Source organism: Zophobas morio, unplaced genomic scaffold (genome assembly GCF_036711695.1).
Source record: "Zophobas morio isolate AGI-343-1 ecotype UQ-CSIRO unplaced genomic scaffold, CSIRO_AGI_Zmor_V1 ptg000031l, whole genome shotgun sequence".
NCBI lineage: Eukaryota > Metazoa > Arthropoda > Insecta > Coleoptera > Tenebrionidae > Zophobas > Zophobas morio.
In genome coordinates this window covers 3167619-3186978 of record NW_026972136.1, presented here as the reverse complement: position 1 = coordinate 3186978, position 19360 = coordinate 3167619, and the positions used below count along the sequence as shown (strand labels likewise).

Below are 19360 nucleotides of genomic sequence, written 5' to 3'. Positions count from 1 at the left end.
AAAAACATGTTTTTAATTTCTTGTTAATAAATAAGTATTTTGCAGTTAAACTTCGCCTCCTCGGTCGACGTCGAATAAAAAAAATCATCACAAATGAGATAGGGCGGGTGGGCGGGCCTACATTTTGCCTTGTTATTGTAATATGTATAGATTTCTTTTCACAACATGGAACTTAAAACATGTTGAAATGGAAAATTTGTATAGGGAAAGATCGATTTTGCAATTAGCCTCCACACTATAATTGCAAAAAAAAATATTTCCTTGCAAAAATGTACCATTTTAACCGTGTTTTAAGTTTCTTGTTGTGAAAAGATGGCTACGAATTTAAGAAAAAAAAAAGGCAAAATATGAGCCCCGCCCACCCGCCCTATCTCAATTCTGATGATCTTTTTTATTGGTCGTAAGTCGTAAGGCCGGAGCTTAATTGCTAAATCCATATTTCCCTACAAAAATTTACCATTTTAACCGTGTTTTAAATTTCTAAGAATTTTAAAAAGATCTTCACAGTTGAGATAGGGTGGGTGGGCGGGGTTTATATTTTCCTTTTTTTGTTAGAATACATAGCATTCTTTGAACAACATGATACTCAAAAACATGTTTTTATTTTCTCGTTAAGAAATAAGTATTTTGCAGTTAAACTTCGTCTCCTCGGTCGACGTCGAATAAAAAAAAACATCACAAATGAGAGAGGGCGGGTGGGCGGGCCTACATTTTGCCTTGTTATTGTAGTATTTCACAACATGGAACTTTAAACATGTTAAAATGGAAAATTTGTATAGGGAAAGATCGATTTTGCAATTAGGCTCGGCCCCATAATTGTAAAATACATATTTCCTTGCAAAAATGTACCATTTTAACAGTGTTTTAAGTTTCTTGTCGTGAAAAGGTGGCTACGAATTTAAGAAAGAAAAGGCAAAATTTGATCCCCGCCCACCCACCCTATCTCAATCCTCATGATCTTTTTTATTGGCCGTAAGTCGAAGGCCGGAGCTTAATTGCAAAATCCATAATTCCTTAAAAAAAATATCATTTTAACCGTGTTTTAAGTTTCTAAGAATTTTATAAAGATCATGACAATTGAGATAGGGTGGGTGGGCGCGCTTTATATCTTCCTTTTTTTGTTAGAATACATAGTATTCTTTGAACAACATGATACTCAAAAACATGTTTTTAATTTCTTGTTAAGAAATAAGTATTTTGCAGTTAAACTTCGCCTCTTCGGTCGACGTCGAATAAAAAAAATCATCACAAATGAGATAAGGCGGGTGGGCGGGCCTACATTTTGCCTTGTTATTGTAGTATTTCACAACATGGAACTTAAAACGTCTTAAAATGGAAAATTTGTATAGGAAAAGATCGATTTTGCAATTAGGCTCGGCCCCATAATTTGTAAAATACATATTTCCTTGCAAAAATGTACCATTTTAACAGTGTTTTAAGTTTCTTGTCGTGAAAAGATGGCTACGAATTTAAGAAATAAAAGGCAAAATTTGATCCCCGCCCACCCACCCTATCTCAATCCTCATGATCTTTTTTATTGGTCGTAAGTCGAAGGCCGGAGCTTAATTGCAAAATCCATAATTCCTTAAAAAAATTTACCATTTTAACCGTGTTTTAAGTTTCTAAGAATAAAAAGATCATCACAGTTGAGATAGTGTGGGTGGGCGGGGTTTATATTTTCCTTTTTTTGTTAGAATACATAGTGTTCTTTGAACAACACGATACTCAAAAACATGTTTCTAATTTCTTGTTAAGAAAGAAGTATTTTGCAGTTAAACTTCGTCTCCTCGGTCGACGTCGAATAAAAAAAATCATCACAAATGAGATAGGGCGGGTGGGCGGGTCTACATTTTGCCTTGTTATTGTAATATGTGTAGACTTCTTTTCACAACATGGAACTGAAAACATATTAAAATGGAAAATTTGTATAGGGAAAGATCGATTTTGCAATTAGCCTCCCCCCTATAATTGCAAAATCCATATTTCCTTGCAAAAATGTACCATTTTAACCGTGTTTTAAGTTTCTTGTTGTGAAAAGATGGCTATGAATTTAAGAAAGAAAAGGCAAAATTTGATCCCCGCCCACCCACCCTATCTCAATCCTCATGATCTTTTTTATTGGTCGTAAGTCGAAGGCCGGAGCTTAATTGCAAAATCCATAATTCCTTAAAAAAAATATCATTTTAACCGTGTTTTAAGTTTCTAAGAATTTTATAAAGATCATGACAATTGAGATAGGGTGGGTGGGCGCGCTTTATATCTTCCTTTTTTTGTTAGAATACATAGTATTCTTTGAACAACATGATACTCAAAAACATGTTTTTAATTTCTTGTTAAGAAATAAGTATTTTGCAGTTAAACTTCGCCTCTTCGGTCGACGTCGAATAAAAAAAATCATCACAAATGAGATAAGGCGGGTGGGCGGGCCTACATTTTGCCTTGTTATTGTAGTATTTCACAACATGGAACTTAAAACGTCTTAAAATGGAAAATTTGTATAGGAAAAGATCGATTTTGCAATTAGGCTCGGCCCCATAATTGTAAAATACATATTTCCTTGCAAAAATGTACCATTTTAACAGTGTTTTAAGTTTCTTGTCGTGAAAAGATGGCTACGAATTTAAGAAATAAAAGGCAAAATTTGATCCCCGCCCACCCACCCTATCTCAATCCTCATGATCTTTTTTATTGGTCGTAAGTCGAAGGCCGGAGCTTAATTGCAAAATCCATAATTCCTTAAAAAAATTTACCATTTTAACCGTGTTTTAAGTTTCTAAGAATAAAAAGATCATCACAGTTGAGATAGTGTGGGTGGGCGGGGTTTATATTTTCCTTTTTTTGTTAGAATACATAGTGTTCTTTGAACAACACGATACTCAAAAACATGTTTCTAATTTCTTGTTAAGAAAGAAGTATTTTGCAGTTAAACTTCGTCTCCTCGGTCGACGTCGAATAAAAAAAATCATCACAAATGAGATAGGGCGGGTGGGCGGGCCTACATTTTGCCTTGTTATTGTAATATGTGTAGACTTCTTTTCACAACATGGAACTGAAAACATATTAAAATGGAAAATTTGTATAGGGAAAGATCGATTTTGCAATTAGCCTCCCCCCTATAATTGCAAAATCCATATTTCCTTGCAAAAATGTACCATTTTAACCGTGTTTTAAGTTTCTTGTTGTGAAAAGATGGCTATGAATTTAAGAAAAAAAAGGCAAAATATGAGCCCCGCCTACCCACCCTATCTCAATTCTGATGATCTTTTTTATTGGTCGTAAGTCGAAGGCCGGAGCTTAATTGCAAAATCCTTATTTTTCTACGAGAAATTACCTGATGAATATGTTCTTAAGTAAACGGGTTACATAAAGAAAACTAAATGTATTAGTTAAAATAGGAAACCAAAAGAGAAGCCTCACGCATTTTTTTTATTCGTTGTCAGACCGAGGGGCGGAGCGTAATAGCAAAAGCGATATTTCCGTAAAAACTGACTACACATATTAAAAAAAAGGCGTTGGGTGTTTATTTTACAACGGCAACGTCAACGGAGAACAGCAACGTTAACGGCAAGTTTATAAATCGATCTTTATGGTAAGAAGATAATGAAATTTTGTTTCCCCCTTCCCAAAATTGAAGACGTCGTCGACAAATTTCGCCGATTAAATTCCATCGTGAATGTACATAAATAACACCAGCAGTCTTTACTTGTCGATTATCAGCAGATTCCTTTTGGACTGTACTTCAGCGAGGGAAGTTCTGTCGAAATAATTTTCGACCAATTTTATTCTATATCTTACAGGAAGTTTTAGCACTGAATTTTCAATTTACAAATTTTCACAATTCCATTTGTACTTACAAAAATAACACATCACATGTCACATGCTTATCACAGGAGCACAGCATACCAAATTTTATATTTCAAAATATTTTAACATATATTTTTAGTATGACCTTAATGATATATAGCTTTCATAAAATTCAACAATATTAAAAAATAAAATAAGTATTGCAATATATGTAACTATTTCGGACGACACGTTATCCCCACGAGGCGAAAAATTCCAATAAATTTCGGTGTTGTGGGGATGACAACGTGTTTGGGTTGTACCCCAATTATATGAAAACTGCCGAAAGTAACGCATAACATGCCTAACGTAAACGCAACGTAAAAATTAAGGGTTGCAGGAAGTTAGTCATGTCATGCGATTTCCGTCGATATTTTAACCAATTTTCGCAAGCCATAGCACTAAACACACTCTTCTTTAATTAATAATAATTAATTTCACAAATTTACCGTAGTTTAGATTCGTACCTGACGTTATAAAAATATAAACTACATATTTAATTATGTCAAACGAAGCATTTTCTGCTTCAGAGGCAGAAAAATTGTTTTAGCCTTACATCAAGAGAATTAATTTTCATGATCACCGATTTCTATTAGTTCTAAGACGTCTACGAGAAGATCACATTTATCAAACAATCTTTCAGAAAAGTAGTAGCAAGCTTTTTTCTTTAAAAACATGAGAGTGCTCGTAGCTTGATTGTGTTTGTCCTAGTTACTGAATGCCTTGTTTGACCAATACTCACTGCTATCGTTTCCTTTACCAATTACAAAATAATTTAAAATTTGATCGTTTGAAAGCTTTCTAAGCATCGTCCGTAGCCACGTAACTTACTACATAAGTTACTTTTACAAAAGATATGCAAAGTGTGTACAGGGTGTTTCATCTAAAAGCCTCCACTTTATTCTAAATTTTTTATTACTATTCAACAAAAATATTATAGTATGTCAAAAAAATAAAAAAGCTAGACTAGAGTAAGTTTTGGGTCAAACACCCTGTATGGGAAGCTTCCCGCCCCCTCCCCCACCCCGCCACAAGCATCTCTTAAATGCCTCCATTCCAGAGGGAGAAAGAGCGCGGCTCCCACATCTCCTACATGTTTCGGTTGCCCTTCGCCGCCGGGAGCGTCTTCAGCGCCAGCATGCTGGACACGCTGCTCTACCAGGCCTTCGTCAAGGACTACGTCATCACCTTCGTGCGGCTGCTGCTCGGGATCGACCAGGCCCCGGGTTCCGGCTTCCTCACCTCGGTAACCTAATCATGACCACTAATCAGTTAGAAATTACTTCAAAACTTCTCAGATGAAGATCACCAAGGACGATATGTGGATCCGGACCTACGGCCGGCTCTATCAGAAGCTGTGCTCGACCACTTGCGAAATTCCCATCGGTATTTACAGGACGCAGGACACTTCCATATCGGACTCCTCTCATGTGAGTATGAGCGCTCCTTCGTCTGCCTGGTCGAGCTGCGTGCGTGTGCCATCGGTGAGTATATTAAGAAGTTAAGATTTACGTTCTGAGCGTCGTGGGCATTTGCGATTCGGATAGTTGGCGAATTTTTTTCGGCACCGCTTCGGCACGGGTTTGTGTCGTGCTGAGGTGTTTCACGCATTCTTTCGCACTCGACTGAGTTTCACCACGGTGGAGTTGCTTTGCTTTGTACAAAAGGGGGCTTTTTGCCAGTTTTGAGGTTAATTTGGGGCTTTGAGCGTTTTTTTTTTGTTTTTAAATTCCCGGATGAAATTTAGCGCAAGGAAAACGTGTTTGAAAAAATGTTTAAAGAGAATGGGAGGTTACCGCGAGTTTTCAGGGATTCGCCAAATTGGGGAAAGTAGTCTGAAAACATGAATATTTTTCCTGGGCTTTCTCAGTATTTCTTTAAGGAAACCTTATTAGTGTGTATGTAATTTAAAAAGTTTTGAGGATTTTTGTCGCTGGAAAAGTAAAATTTACATCAAAATTAAGTTTGAAATTTAAAATATATAAAAAACGAAATTTCAAACCGCTTTTAGTTGTCTATTGAACTGAAAATAAGGCTGAATATCAACAAAAAAACAATTTTGGCTTCAGTTATCTCTAAGTTTAAACTAATCAACAAGTGATAAAATTTAAAAAGCAATTCTGTTGGAAAAGTGTCATATGCAGCACCATATTGTATAGATCAGAGTAGTATAAATATATAGTTGCATTACCAACATACATTTTTTCTGTTTTTTTCATTGTGCGTCTACTTTGAGTCATTTTGTCCGTGTATGTCCTTATTTTGTCTTTATACAAATAATAGAAAATTTACTCAATGCTGATTATTTTCGTATCAGATTTTTTTGAGATTTTGATAAACAATAATATGATCTAAGAAGTTGAAAAAAACATTATTTTACGATTTGTTAACGTTCTAAGATCAATGTTTATTTGAAAGAAAAATGTATACAATTAAAACTACTTGAAAAATATAAACGAAAATAATGTCCATTTATTGATTTCTCAATAGGTTATTTGTTTTCAATCAAATCACTAGTAAAACCTATATAAAACACAAATTTCTAAATTATTTATTCAGGGAAACGGTATATAAAAGCACTTAGAAAATTGGTCCGAAGTGGTCCAAGCATTGTTTTTTAAAGAATATCGACTTTATTGTGTTCGAGATTTAAATTTGGTTTATTCAGAACTTTTTTCTTTATTTTGCATAAAACTCAATTACGAGCGGCTGTAAAAGACGAAAACTTGAAAAAAGTGAAAAAAAACCGTTATAATAATGGTTAATTACTTATTTTGAAACGGTCTATTTTAATCAAAATTTCGTCGATTTTTCCATTTTTTAATATTATAATTTTGGTTCTTTAAATTCTAGTTATACGATTTTATATTTCAGTTTCTTGATTTTCCCGTTTTTCGGTTTATCGATTTCTTTTATTTTAATTTGTCATTTTTGGGCTTTTTACATTTTTCCATTTTTCGAGTTTTCGTTTCTCGATTTCTCGATCTTTTGATATTTTAGTTTCCCGATGTTTTTCTATTTTTCTATTTTTTGGTTTTTTAGTTTTTCGATGCTTCTATTTTTCGCTTATTCAAATTTTCGTTTTCTCCATTTTCTTATTTTTTTCGAATTTTCGGCGTTCCTAAATTTTGGAATTTTCGATTTTTCGACTTTCTGATTTCTCTACTTTTACATTTTTCAATATTATGATTTTCCTATCTCTCAATTTCTCGACTTTTTTTCGGTTCCTTGATTTTTCGAATTCCCGATTTTTCAATTTTAAGCTTTCTAATTTTTCAATTTTTCGATTTTTAAGGTTTTTGGTTTTTCAGTTTTTCGATTTTCTTATTTTTCAATTTTTAGTTGTGTCTCAGTTTTTCGATGTTTCAGTTTTGGGTTTTTGCAGTGTTTTGATTTTTCAATTTTTCTTCCATTTTCCAGTTTTTCGTTTTTTCGATTTTGTCGATTGTTCAATTTTTTAATATTTTAATGTTTGGATTTTTAAATTCTAAACTATAGGATTTTTCGATTTCTCATTTTCTTTTAGTTTTCAGTTCCCCGATTTTCTATTTTTCGTTTCTTTAATTTTACACTTTTCGATTTTCCAATTTTCGGTGCTTAAATTTTTTGATTTTTCAATTTCCCGATTTATCGAGATTTCGACGTTTCTATTTTTGATTATTCAGTTTCCGATTTTTCAATTTTTCGATTTATCGTTTTTTTTTTTAATTAAATTTTTCAATGTTTCTATTGTCAATTTTTCATTTTTGGGCTCTTCACATTTTTCCATTTCTCGAGTTGTTTTCTCAATTTTTCGATTTTTCTGCTTTCTTGGTTTTTCAATTTTTCGATGTTTGGATTTTCCAAATTTTTCGCTTCTTCAATTTCTCGAATTTTCAAATTTTCGATTTCTCTATTTTTTATATATGTATCAGTTTTACGATTTTTTATGTCCTCGATTATTAAATTCTTCGATTTTTCAGCGTTTCTGAATTTTGGATTTTTCGATTTTTCGACTTCCCGATTTCTCGACTTTTCGAATTTTCGACTTTTAGATTTTTGATATTTTGATATCTCGAGTTATTTTCGGTTCCTCGATTTCTCGAGTTCTCGATTTTTCAATTTTTAAGGTTTTTGATTTTTCAATTTTTCGATTTCCCTATTTTTCAATTTTTTGTTACATATCTCAGTTTTTCAGTGTTTTGATTTTTCAATTTTTCTTTCATTTTTCAGTTTTATACGATTTTTCGATTTCTCATTTTCTTTTATTTTTCAGTTTCTGAATATTTCTATTTTTCGTTTTTTATATTTTACATTTTTCGGTGTCCCAATTTTTCGGTTGTTTGAATTTTTCGATTTATTATTATTTTTTTAATTTAAATTTTTCAATGTTTCAATTTTTAAATTTTCGATTTTTGGCAATTTAGATTTTTCCACATCTCGAGTTTTCGTTTCTCGATTTCTTGATCTTTTGATATCTCAACTTCTTGATCTTTCAATTTTTCGAAGTTTGAATTTCTCGAGACCTCGATATCTCAATTTTTCGATTTTTCGACTTTTTGGTTTTTCAACTTTTCGAATTTCCAATTTTTCGATGTTTTGGTTTTTCAAATTCTCGATTTCCCTTTTTTTTGCATTTCAGGTTTGGGATCTTTCGATTTTGCAGTGTTTCTAAGTTTTGGATTTTTCGATTTTTCAACTTTCTGATTTCTGACTTTTTGAATTTTTGATATTTTGATTTTCCCATTTCTTGATTTCTAGACTTTTTTTCGGTTCCTCGAATTCTCGAGTTCTCGATTTTTCAATTTGAAAGGTTTTTTGGTATTTCCATTTTTCGATTACTCGATTTTTCAATTTTTAGTTATCTCAGTTTTTCGATGTTTCATTTTCAGCGTTTTTTCCACTTTTTTTCGATTTTTTCTTTTTTCGCTTTATTTACCGATTTATCTACAATTCTTTCAGACTTCGATTTTTCGATTTTTCAGTTTTTTGATTTTTCGACTTTTCGGATCTCAATTTCTCGCTCTTTTGACATTTCAATTTCTCGATGTTCCAATTTTACGGTTTTTGGATTCCTCGAGTTATCGATTTCTCAATTTTTCGAATTTTTTTAGTTTTTGGTTTTTCAATTTTTTGATTTTAAAAATTTTCGATGTTTTGAGTTTCCAATTTTTCGATTTCGCAATGTTTTGAATTTCAGTTTGGGATTTTTCAATTCCTCGATTCTATAATAATTTCTGGATTTCTCAAGTTTTTGATTTCTGGATCTTTTTTATTTTTCGATTTCTCCGTTTTCCGATTTATCAGTTTCACGTATTCGATTTTAAAATTTTTCGATTTTTCAGCGTTTCTAAATATACGATTTTTCGATTTTTTGACTTTCCGACTACTTCACTTTTTGAATTTTCGACTTTTCGATTTTTGATAATTTGATCTTTCCATTTCTCGATTTCTCTTTTTAGTTATCTCAGTTTTTCGATGTTTCAGTTTTAGGATTTTTCAGTGTTTCTTCAAATGCCCTTCGATTTTTTGTTTTTTCGATTTATCCACAATTCTTTCAGATTTTAATTTTTCAAATTTTTGATTTTTCAATTCTACATTAATTTGTTGATTTTCCTATTTGTCGAATTCTCAATTTTTCGTTTTTTTTTATTTTCAGTTTTCCAATTTTTCGATTTCTCGAGATTTCGATGTTTCGATTTCTTAATTTACGAGATTTCGATGTTTCGGTTTATGAATTTTCTTAATTTAGATTTTTAATTTACGATGTATATTTTTAAATAACATAGTGTGGATCTTACTAACTTTACAAATATACATTATAACGTGTTTAAGTAATTCACAATTAAATGATGAAATAAGTGATTCATCGACATTATAACATCCTTGATATAACTCAAATTAAAACCTGATCTGACCTGACTTAATTTGATCCGACTTGACGTGAGTTGACTTAATATCATCTGACTTGATATTATCTAACTTGACCTAGCCTAGTTTTACATGGTCTCAATTGCCTGACCTAATCTGACTAACATTAATATATCTGATCCTGACCTAATCTCATCTGACCTGACTTGACACGACCTGACTTGATCAGATATCTGAATTCATCTGATCTGTTCTAACTTGACATGACTCGATCTAATCTGACCTGACTTGGTCTAAACTTACCTCGTCCCTATCCTCGTCTAAGTTGATCTAACTTGACGTGAACTTACCTAATCTGATCTGACTTAAACTAGTCTGATCTAACTTAAGATGACTTGACGTGAACTGACCTAATTTTATTTGAGCTAGCTTGACGGAACCTGACTTAATTTGATCTAAACTTGACCTGACTTGATCTGACCTGACTTGGCATGATCTAATCTGACTTGACTTAACCTGACTTAACCTGATCTGATCTGAATCTGAAATTTCCTGAATTCCGTAAGTTATATAACACACGTTAAACATTCAGCTTAACTATAAATTTAAAACGATTTACTTCATTTTCGAACCAAAATAAAATATTGCTTTAAATTCCAATTAACATTGCTTATTATTTTAGAAGATTTTTTACCGTCTGTGTATCTGAGTTTAATAAACCCAGCCTCATTTTTGTGTAATATAAACGACTCTGAATTTTCCAACATTACACAGCGAAAGTATATTAAAAAGCACATTTTGAAAGGCATTAGCTTAATTCGTTCGTAATTAAATTTGAGTTTCCTTTCAATTAATACCACAATGTTGACGATGCCACTTTAATGATTTAAAAGTTGGGGAAACCTGTAAAGTTTATAATTAACGAGAACACTTCTGTACATTTTAAGACAAACTTCATCACCGCACGCTTTCTATGTTTAATTTCTTATTATCCATTCAGATTCCAGCGCTTCGTCTCTAATTTTGTCAACTATTTGCGTTAACATTTTCATCTATCATGTATCGATAGCAACTAGATAGATACTCTTAGTCTTAGACGTAGAATAGCGGTCGTAAATGCCCACGACCATAAATGTTCTACTTTAACCACATGTAACTAACTTCTTTAATCACCAGTCAGCGAAAGCACACGCACCGACAGCGCCCAAGAGACAACAGCTTTGATTTTTCATTCCTGGCATGAGCTATGTAAGCGCACGATGTTCTAACATCTTTTTGTCTTTTTATCTCTCGGAATGCGTGAATGTTAACTCACCGCCAAACTCTGTCGACTCGCATATACACCGACTTGGTGTTGTACGTTTTTTTTAAATATGGTTGGAAATTTTTCGAGTGGTAGCGTCTAACTGCATTATATAGCGAGTAGTGCACGTAATTAGTTGGGGCTTTTCCGGTAGCTTGACGAGGAACTTGGACCGGACAGAGTAGGTGTAACTTACCGACCTAAGGACAGCACCAATTGCTTGGGGTGTACTGACCGCCGTAACTCGATGGTGAGTGAATAGACCCTTCCAGGGTGACACTTAGGAGGCTCCTAGATGCTTCAGAAACCGAAAGGCGAAATTTACAGGGCACTGTTTTAGAGATTTTTGTCTATTTTTGTCTGTATGTACTTAATGAGTTCACTGATTTTAGAACGCTAATACCAAACAATTCTTAACATTATTCGGTGACCCATCAAAATATGAAATGTTTCTAGACAAAAAAAAAATATTATTAATTTTTGTTACACAAAATGAGCATATCTTTTTGGTTTGTAATTATTCGCAAAATGTTTAAAATTTGTTTATTATTATTAAATGGGGAGGTCAGGTTAGGTCAACTGCATAATCGAATCCTGTGAAATCTTCCAAACGTTGTAAGGTTATTATCGGACGCTTGGTAAATTATGACATCGTCCTACAATTTTGTCCAAAATAAATGTTACTTAAATATTAAAAATTAACATGGCCCTGGACTTGTGGTTTATGTGTCCGTGTTGAATTTTTATTCTATACATGGAGATTTTTGGAAAAAATAAAAATTGGATAATTTTTCAGTTTCATTTTCGATATTTCTCTTTTGGGATTTTTCAGTTGTTTGATTTTTAAATTTTTCGATTTTTAAGGTCCCGATTTTTCAATTTTTCAGTTTCTCAATTTTTAGTTTTTTGATTACTGAATGTTTCGATATTTCAGTTTTGGGATTTTTCAGTTTTTCGATACTTCAACTTCTCAATTTTTCAAATTTTCGAGATCTCGATTTTTCTATTTTTCAATTTTTCAATTTTTTTGTCGAATTTTCGATATTTCGGTTTCTCAACTTCTCGATTTCCCGATTTTTGAATTTTTAGGTTTTAAATTTTATGATTTTTCAATTTTTCAATTTTTAGGTATCCCGGTTTTTCGATGTTTCAGTTTTCGATTTTTCAATTTTTCGTTTTATCGATTTTTTAATTTAAATTTTTCAATGTTTCAATTCAAAAATTTCTCGATTTTAGGATATTTTGATTTTTCCACTTGTCGACTTTTTGTTTCTCGATGTCTCGATCTTTTGATGTTAGGATTTCTGGATGTTTCAATTCTTCGATGTTTTGTTTCTCCAATTATGCGATTTTCTAATTTTTTTGCATTTCAATTTTGGGATTTTTCAATATTTCGATTCTTCAATTTCTCAATTTTTCAAATTTTCGATTTCTCGATTTTCCAATTTTCAGGTTTTCAATATTTCGATTTCTCGATTTTTCAGTTTTTTGAAACCTCAGTTTTTCGATGTTTCAGTTTAGGGATTTTTTAGTGTAATTTTCGTTTTCTCCACATTTTGGCTTTTTGATTTTGCGATTTCCTAATTTTTTTGCATTTCAGTTTTGGGAGTCTTCAGTTTTTCAATTCTTCAAATTCTCGATTAAAACAAATTTTGATTTTTGGAGTTTTCTATTTTTCTTCTTTCAATTTTCTGCTCGAATTTTCGATATTTCGGTTTCTTTACTTCTCAATTTCCCGATTTTTCAATTTTCAGATTTTCAATGTTTCGATTTCTCAATTTTTCTATTATTTTTTGAAACCTCAGTTTTTCGAAGTTTCAGTTTAGGGATTTTTTAGTGTAATTTTCGTTTTCTCCACTTTTTGGCTTTTCGATTTTCCGATTTTCGATTTTTCGATAATTTGATCCTTCAATTTTGCAATTTCCTAATTTTTTTCCATTTCCGTTTTGGAATATTTCAATCTTTCAATTCTTCAATTTCTCGATTTTTCAAATTTTCGATTTTTCAATTTTTCAATTTTCGATACTTCGGTTTCTCGACTTCTCGATTTCCCGATTTTTCAATTTTCAGGTTTTCAGTTTTTCAATTTCTCCATTTTTCAATTTTTGTCATGTTTCAGTTTTGGATTTTCCAGTGTATTTTCGGTTTTCTCAAATTTTTGAGCTTTTCAATTTTCCGATTTTTCAATATTTCGATGATTTCATTTTAAAATTTTTCGATGTCCTAATTTTTTTGCATCTTAGTTTTGGGATTTGTCTACTTTTCGATTTTTCAGTTTCTCAATTTTCTTTTCGAATTTTCGATTTCCCGATTTTTCAATGTTCAAGTTTCCAATTGTTCGATTTCTCGATTTTTCAATTTTTAGTTATCTCAGTTTTTCGATGTTTCAGTTTTGGGATTTTTTAGTGTATTGATTTTTCAGTTTTTCTTCGATTTTTCATTTTTCTTGTTTCGGCTTATAATTTGTCGATTTTTCAATCTTTTAATATTTTCATTTTTGGATTTTTAAATTCTAAATTATACGATTTCTCGTTTTTTCCAGTTTCTCGATTTGTCTGTTTTTCGTTTTTTAAATTTTGCATTTTTCGATTTTCCAGTTTTTCGATTTTTAAATTTTTAGATTTTTCAGTTTCTCGATTAACTGAAATTTCGATTTTTGGATCTATGATTATTCATTTTCCCGATTTTTCAATTTTTCGATTTATCGATTTTTTGATTTAAAGTTTTTAATGTGTCAATTTTTAATTTTTAGATTTTGGGCTATTTAGATTTTTCCACTTCTCGATGTTTCGATTTGATTTAAGTTTTCGATTTTTCGATTTTTCAGTTTTTCGATGTTTTGATTTTCCAATTTTTTGATGTTTTGATTTTCAAAATTTTTTCATTTCCTAAATTTTTTGCACTCTAGTTTTGGGTTTTTTCAATTTTTCGATTCTTCACTTTCCCGATTTCTCAATTTTTGGATTTTTTGGCGTTTCTACTGTTTTTTTCGATTTTTCGAATTCACGACTTCTCGAATTTTCGGCTTCTAGATTCCTCAATACTTTGATTTTCCCATTTAGTTTTTCGCTTTTCAATTTTTCGATTTCTCGATGTTTCAATTTTTCAATCTTTCGATTTTTGAAGTTCCTGATTTCCCAATTTTTCGATTTTTCGATCTTTCGATTTCCCATTTTTCCATGTTTTTCAATGTTCTGATTTTCCAATTTTTCGATTTCCCGATTTTTTTCATTTCAGTTTTGTATTATTCTATTTTTCATTTTCTCAATTTTTCAAATTTTGGATTCCTCTGTTTTCTGATCTAACGGTTTTACTCTTTTTCAATTTTTCGATGTTTTGATTTTTCGAGTTCTCAGTTTCTCAATATTCCGTTTATTCAACTTCCCAATTTTTTGTATTTCAGTTTTGTAATCTTTCAATTTCTAGATTCTTCAATTTCTCAGTTTTTCAAATTTTCGATTTATGAATTTTTCAATTTTTCAATTTTTCTTTTTTTCGGTTTATCGATTTATCGATTCTTCAATTCTTTAATAGTTTTTTTTTGCATTTTTAAGTTCTAAATTATACGATTTCTCGATTTCTTATATTTTTCAGTTTACCGATTTTTTCAATTTTTCGATTTATCGACTTAAATTTTTCAGTGATTCAATTTTTAATTTTCGATTTTGGGCTATTTATATTTTTCCACTTCTCGATTTTTCGTTTCTCGATTTCTCGATCTTTTGATACCTTAGTTTCTCGATATTTAAATTTCTCGAGTTCTCAATATCTCAATTTTTCGACTTTTCGACTTTTTGTATTTTCGAATTTTCGATTTTCCACTTTTTCGATGTTTTTATTTTCCCATTTTTCGATTTCCCAATTTTTTTTGCGTTTCAGTTTTAGGATTTCCAATTTCTATATTTTCCGATATATCGTTTTTCAAGTATTTGATTTTTTGGCGTTTCTAAATTTTCGTTTTTCGACTTTCCGATTTCTCGACTTTTCGAATTTTAGATTTTTCGATATTTTGAATTTTCCATTTCTGGATTTGTCGACTTTTTTCATTTCCTCGACTTCTCGAGTTCTCGATTTTTTAATTTTACGGTTTTCAATTCTTCAATTTTTCGATTTTCGATTTTTAAAGTCTGATTTTTCAATTTTTCGATTTTTCAATTTTTAGTTATTTCATCAGTTTTTCGATGTTTCAGTTTTAGGATTTTTCAATGTTTCTTTCGATTTTTCGTTTTTCCTATTTTATCATTTTTCATTTCTTAATTTCTCGGTCTTTTTTTATTTTTCTGTATTTCGATTTTTTAATCTTTAGTTTTCTAAATTTATTTGCCAACTTTTCGATTTCTCGTTTTTTTTTATTTTTCCGATTTACAGTGTTTCGATTTTCGATTATTCAATTTCCCCATTTTTCAATTTTTCGATTTTTCGATTTTTCAGTTTTGGATTATTATGATTTTTCAAGTTCTGACTTTAGTTTTTTCGATTTTTTGATGACTCGATTTCTCGACGCTTCAATTTTTCGATATTTCGTTTTCTCGATTTCTCAGTTTTTCGATTTTTCGACTGTTTGGCTTTTGGATTTTTTGATTTTCCAATTTTTTGATTTTTCAATTTCCCGTTTTTTTTGGATTTTCTAGATTTTCAATGTTTCGATTTTTGATTATTCAGTTTCCCGATTTTCCAACTGTTTGATTTTTCGATTTTTCAATTTTGGACTATTGTGATTTTTCCAATTCTAACTTTTCGTTTCTAGATTTCTCGATGTTCCAGTTTTTCGATATTTCATTTGGTCGATTTCACAGATTTTCGATTTTCCAATTTTTCGATATTTCGAATTTTCAGTTTTTCGATTTCCCAATTTTTCTACATTTCAGTTTTGAGATTTTTAAATTTCTCGATTTTTCGTCAATTTTTCGATTCTTCAATTTTTCAATTTTTCGATTTCTGCATATCTTATTTTTTGATTTTTGAATTGTTCGTTTTTTTAAATTTTCCAGTTCTCAACATCTCGGTTTTTCAATGGTTGGAATTTTTCGATTTTTCCGGTTTCCCGATTTTTCAACTTTTAAATTTCGTAACTTGTCAACTCTTCAATTTTGGGAATATTTTCATTTCTGTATTTTTCAATTTTCCGATTTTTTAAATTTTAGATTTTTTGATTTGTCGATTGTTCGATTTCTTATATTTTTTATTTTTAAATTTTTTGATATTTAGATTGCTCGATCTTTCGATTTTTTCGACTTTTTGGATTTCGATTTTTCGGTTTTTCAATTTTTGGTTTAGAAATTAGATAGCCTGTGTAAACATGACATGTTTCTGGATAAGAATTCCTGATTTTTAGGTCTGGGGCTATTTTATCGAAAGCTATTTTGTTCGTGTACGACCATATTGCCATGTTCATGTCTTTTTATTTTGGTTTATGCTGTGTACTTGTCGCATAACTGATTATTTATCGTTGCACGATTTTTCGTAGCTCCCAAAATACGAAAAAGTTGTAAAATAAAATGTAATAGATATTTGCTTCAAGAATTTAGAAGCGTTTTATAGGTTAAAATTGCACTAACATCCAAACCTGACTAAAACAAAAAAATTCCCTTTTCGGTTTCTGTCCGCACATCAGCCCGTGGAAATTTCCTTCATCTAAATTCACTGCCTAACTCCTCTAACGCCTCTTAAAACTTTTAATTCAGCTAGTTCGAAGCTACAGTCGCTTTGCATAACCAGTTTAGACACAAAACTCTTGTAATTATTTGTTCCAGTCGTAATTATTGATCTTTTAACTATGCCTTAGTATTCAATTAATATGGCCGACGAAGCCAAGGATAATCACGAGCAACAGATTGAAAGAGCGGAAATCGCCAATCTCGTTAGATCGCGAATGGAGAGTTTGAACCTGCCAGCCATCGATTATAACGACGTTAGCGAAAAGAGGAACAGCCTGTCGTACGTCATCATCAACCCTAGCTGCGATCTGAAACTGGAAGAAGGGGACATCATGTAAGTAATAACAATAACTTTCTAGTGGAAACTTCGGGTCGCTAATTCACCGAGGTCAAAGTGATCCAGAACCCGCACTACATAATTACCTGGCTTATATGTATGTCTATCTCGTGTCTGTATCCATTTTTATGATACACGTAATCCCCGAAAGTGCTGAACCGATTGTTGTCTAATTTTGTATGTATATTAGACATTTCACGTAGATGGTTCAATACTAACCAAAATTTGGCTAATTATCCCCTCCAACAATTTGACGTCGTTTCAATGAAATATATTTATTTCTCGAAAAATGTGAAGAATACGCACGCCTTTATATAATAATGATAAAATGAGAATTATAATAAGTATTTAGAGCAATTTGTTCAATTGAGGTTTAATTAATAATTTCAGTCCTGTGTTTTGAGAAGACAAACTTATTCAAATCAAACTAACTTTTACGTGACATTCTTTCGATGTATAAACATAAATAAACACTCAAGCTTCAGATTGCTATTACCTAGTACTGAAGGACCCGTTAGTTATATTTTACAGGGTCCATGCGGCGCAGGGGATGCGCGGTTGTTATTTATGTCCCTGATCTTTACTGTACAGTGGTTACCACAAAACGAAAATAGTAAAATCAAATTTTATTTAAATTAAGCATGTACACTGATAATAATAAACTCTTCTACTTGGTTATTTGCTGCTACTGTTGGACTGTACTTCAAGGGTGAGGGAAGTTCTGTCGCAAACTTGGACCATTTTTTTTTATAAGAAAGTGAAACTTTTTTTCGATTTATAGAGATTTCGATGTTTGTCGATTTCTCGACCTTTTCGGTGTTTCGATTTTTCAATGTTTCAATTTCTCTGTTTCGAGTTTTCGAGTTCTCAATTTCTCAATTTTTCAACTTCTCGATTTCTCAATTTTTCGACTTCTTGGCTTTTTTCGGTTTTTCGATATTTTGATTTTCCAATTTTTCGAATTTTCGACTGTTAAATATTTCGATATTTTGATATTCCCATTTCTCGTTTCGTTCTTTCGGTTTTTCAACTCCTCAATTTCTCGATTTTTCAATTTTTAATTTTTGGAAGTTTTTGGTAGTTCAAGAAATTTCAGTGTTTCGGTCTTTCTTCGATTTTTAGATTTTTAGTTTTTCAAATTTTACATTTTTCGATTTTCAATTTTCCGATTTCTGGATCTCTCGTTTTTTTTTATTTTTCAGTTTTTGACTTTTTCGAATTCTCGAGATTTCGATGTTTCGATTTTTCATTATTCAGTTTCCCGATTTCTCAATTTTTCGATTTATCTTTTTGTCAGTGGCGGCTCGTGGTGATTTTCGATGGGTGGGCAATGCATTTTCCGTATGTTATAACATGTATTAGAAAAAAGTATGTATGTATTGTAATACATATATCTAAAACATCTTTGTGAGAGCGAGAGAGCATTTTTGTTTTGGTGCTCTATGTCAGTCAATATAATAAATATTTTATGTATATTATATATATATATATAATATATTAAATATATATATACAAAATATTTTTTGTAAATATTACATATATCGTTCAGCAAGAACCAACGAGAAGGTCAGAGCAACTCTTGCCAGGAGAGGAAAGGGAAGGAAAATAAAGGGTTCTGTACATAAATGGGTTACGGGAGTTAGGAGTTTATCAAAGTACACAGTACATCAAATACTTATCCCAACATGTGAAGATTTTGAAATAATATGAAAAGAAAACGTTAAATTTCAAACCTTTACTAAAGATACACGTAGAAAAAGTAGGAATTTGGAAAATTATCTGATGTAGCGTACTCGTTAAAACAAAAATTAACAAAACTAATAATAAACATAAAAACAAAATTAAAAATGAGAAGTGAAACAAAAACTAAATTCTCAAAATAATAATAAAATTAATATATAACAACAAGCAAAATAAAAATTATTCTCAAAATACCAACAACTTTAAAATGCAAAAAAATAAAATAAATTCTATAAATAAGAACAAATAAATAATACTTAAATTATTTCAAACTTTATTACGGTGGAAAATGAATTGTTACTTAATTTAACTACTGCTTGTAGATTAAATCAATTCGTCTATTTTTACTGAGGGTCTATAACATTATCATAAAATTTCGAAGTTTCAAAATTATCTTGCAAATATTTTACTAAACCCCTTTCAATAGCGATTGTTGGCAAATTACTTAATCGAGACTGATCCATAGAGTTTCTACTGAATGTTTTGATGCGCTTAAGAGTAGAAAAGCTCCTTTCCACCGACGCAGAACTAGCTGGTAATGATAATGCAACGCATAATAATTTATAAATTTCTGGAACATCACTTTGTAACTCATTTGTGTAAATAAATTCTGTAATGTCTGAATAATTA

The 19360-nt window shown here is 31.1% G+C and overlaps 1 protein-coding gene across 1 annotated transcript in view; it reads left to right on the top strand.

The window, feature by feature from the left end:
- LOC135139545 (potassium channel subfamily T member 1) overlaps positions 1–19360 on the top strand; it is a 238221-nt gene that overhangs the window by 205755 nt on the left and 13106 nt on the right. The window contains exons 21-24 of the mRNA XM_064069828.1: positions 4904–5089; positions 5142–5327; positions 11151–11246; positions 16782–16987. Coding sequence (XP_063925898.1) covers positions 4904–5089; positions 5142–5327; positions 11151–11246; positions 16782–16987 — 674 coding nt within the window. The remainder of the gene's footprint in view (positions 1–4903; positions 5090–5141; positions 5328–11150; positions 11247–16781; positions 16988–19360) is intronic.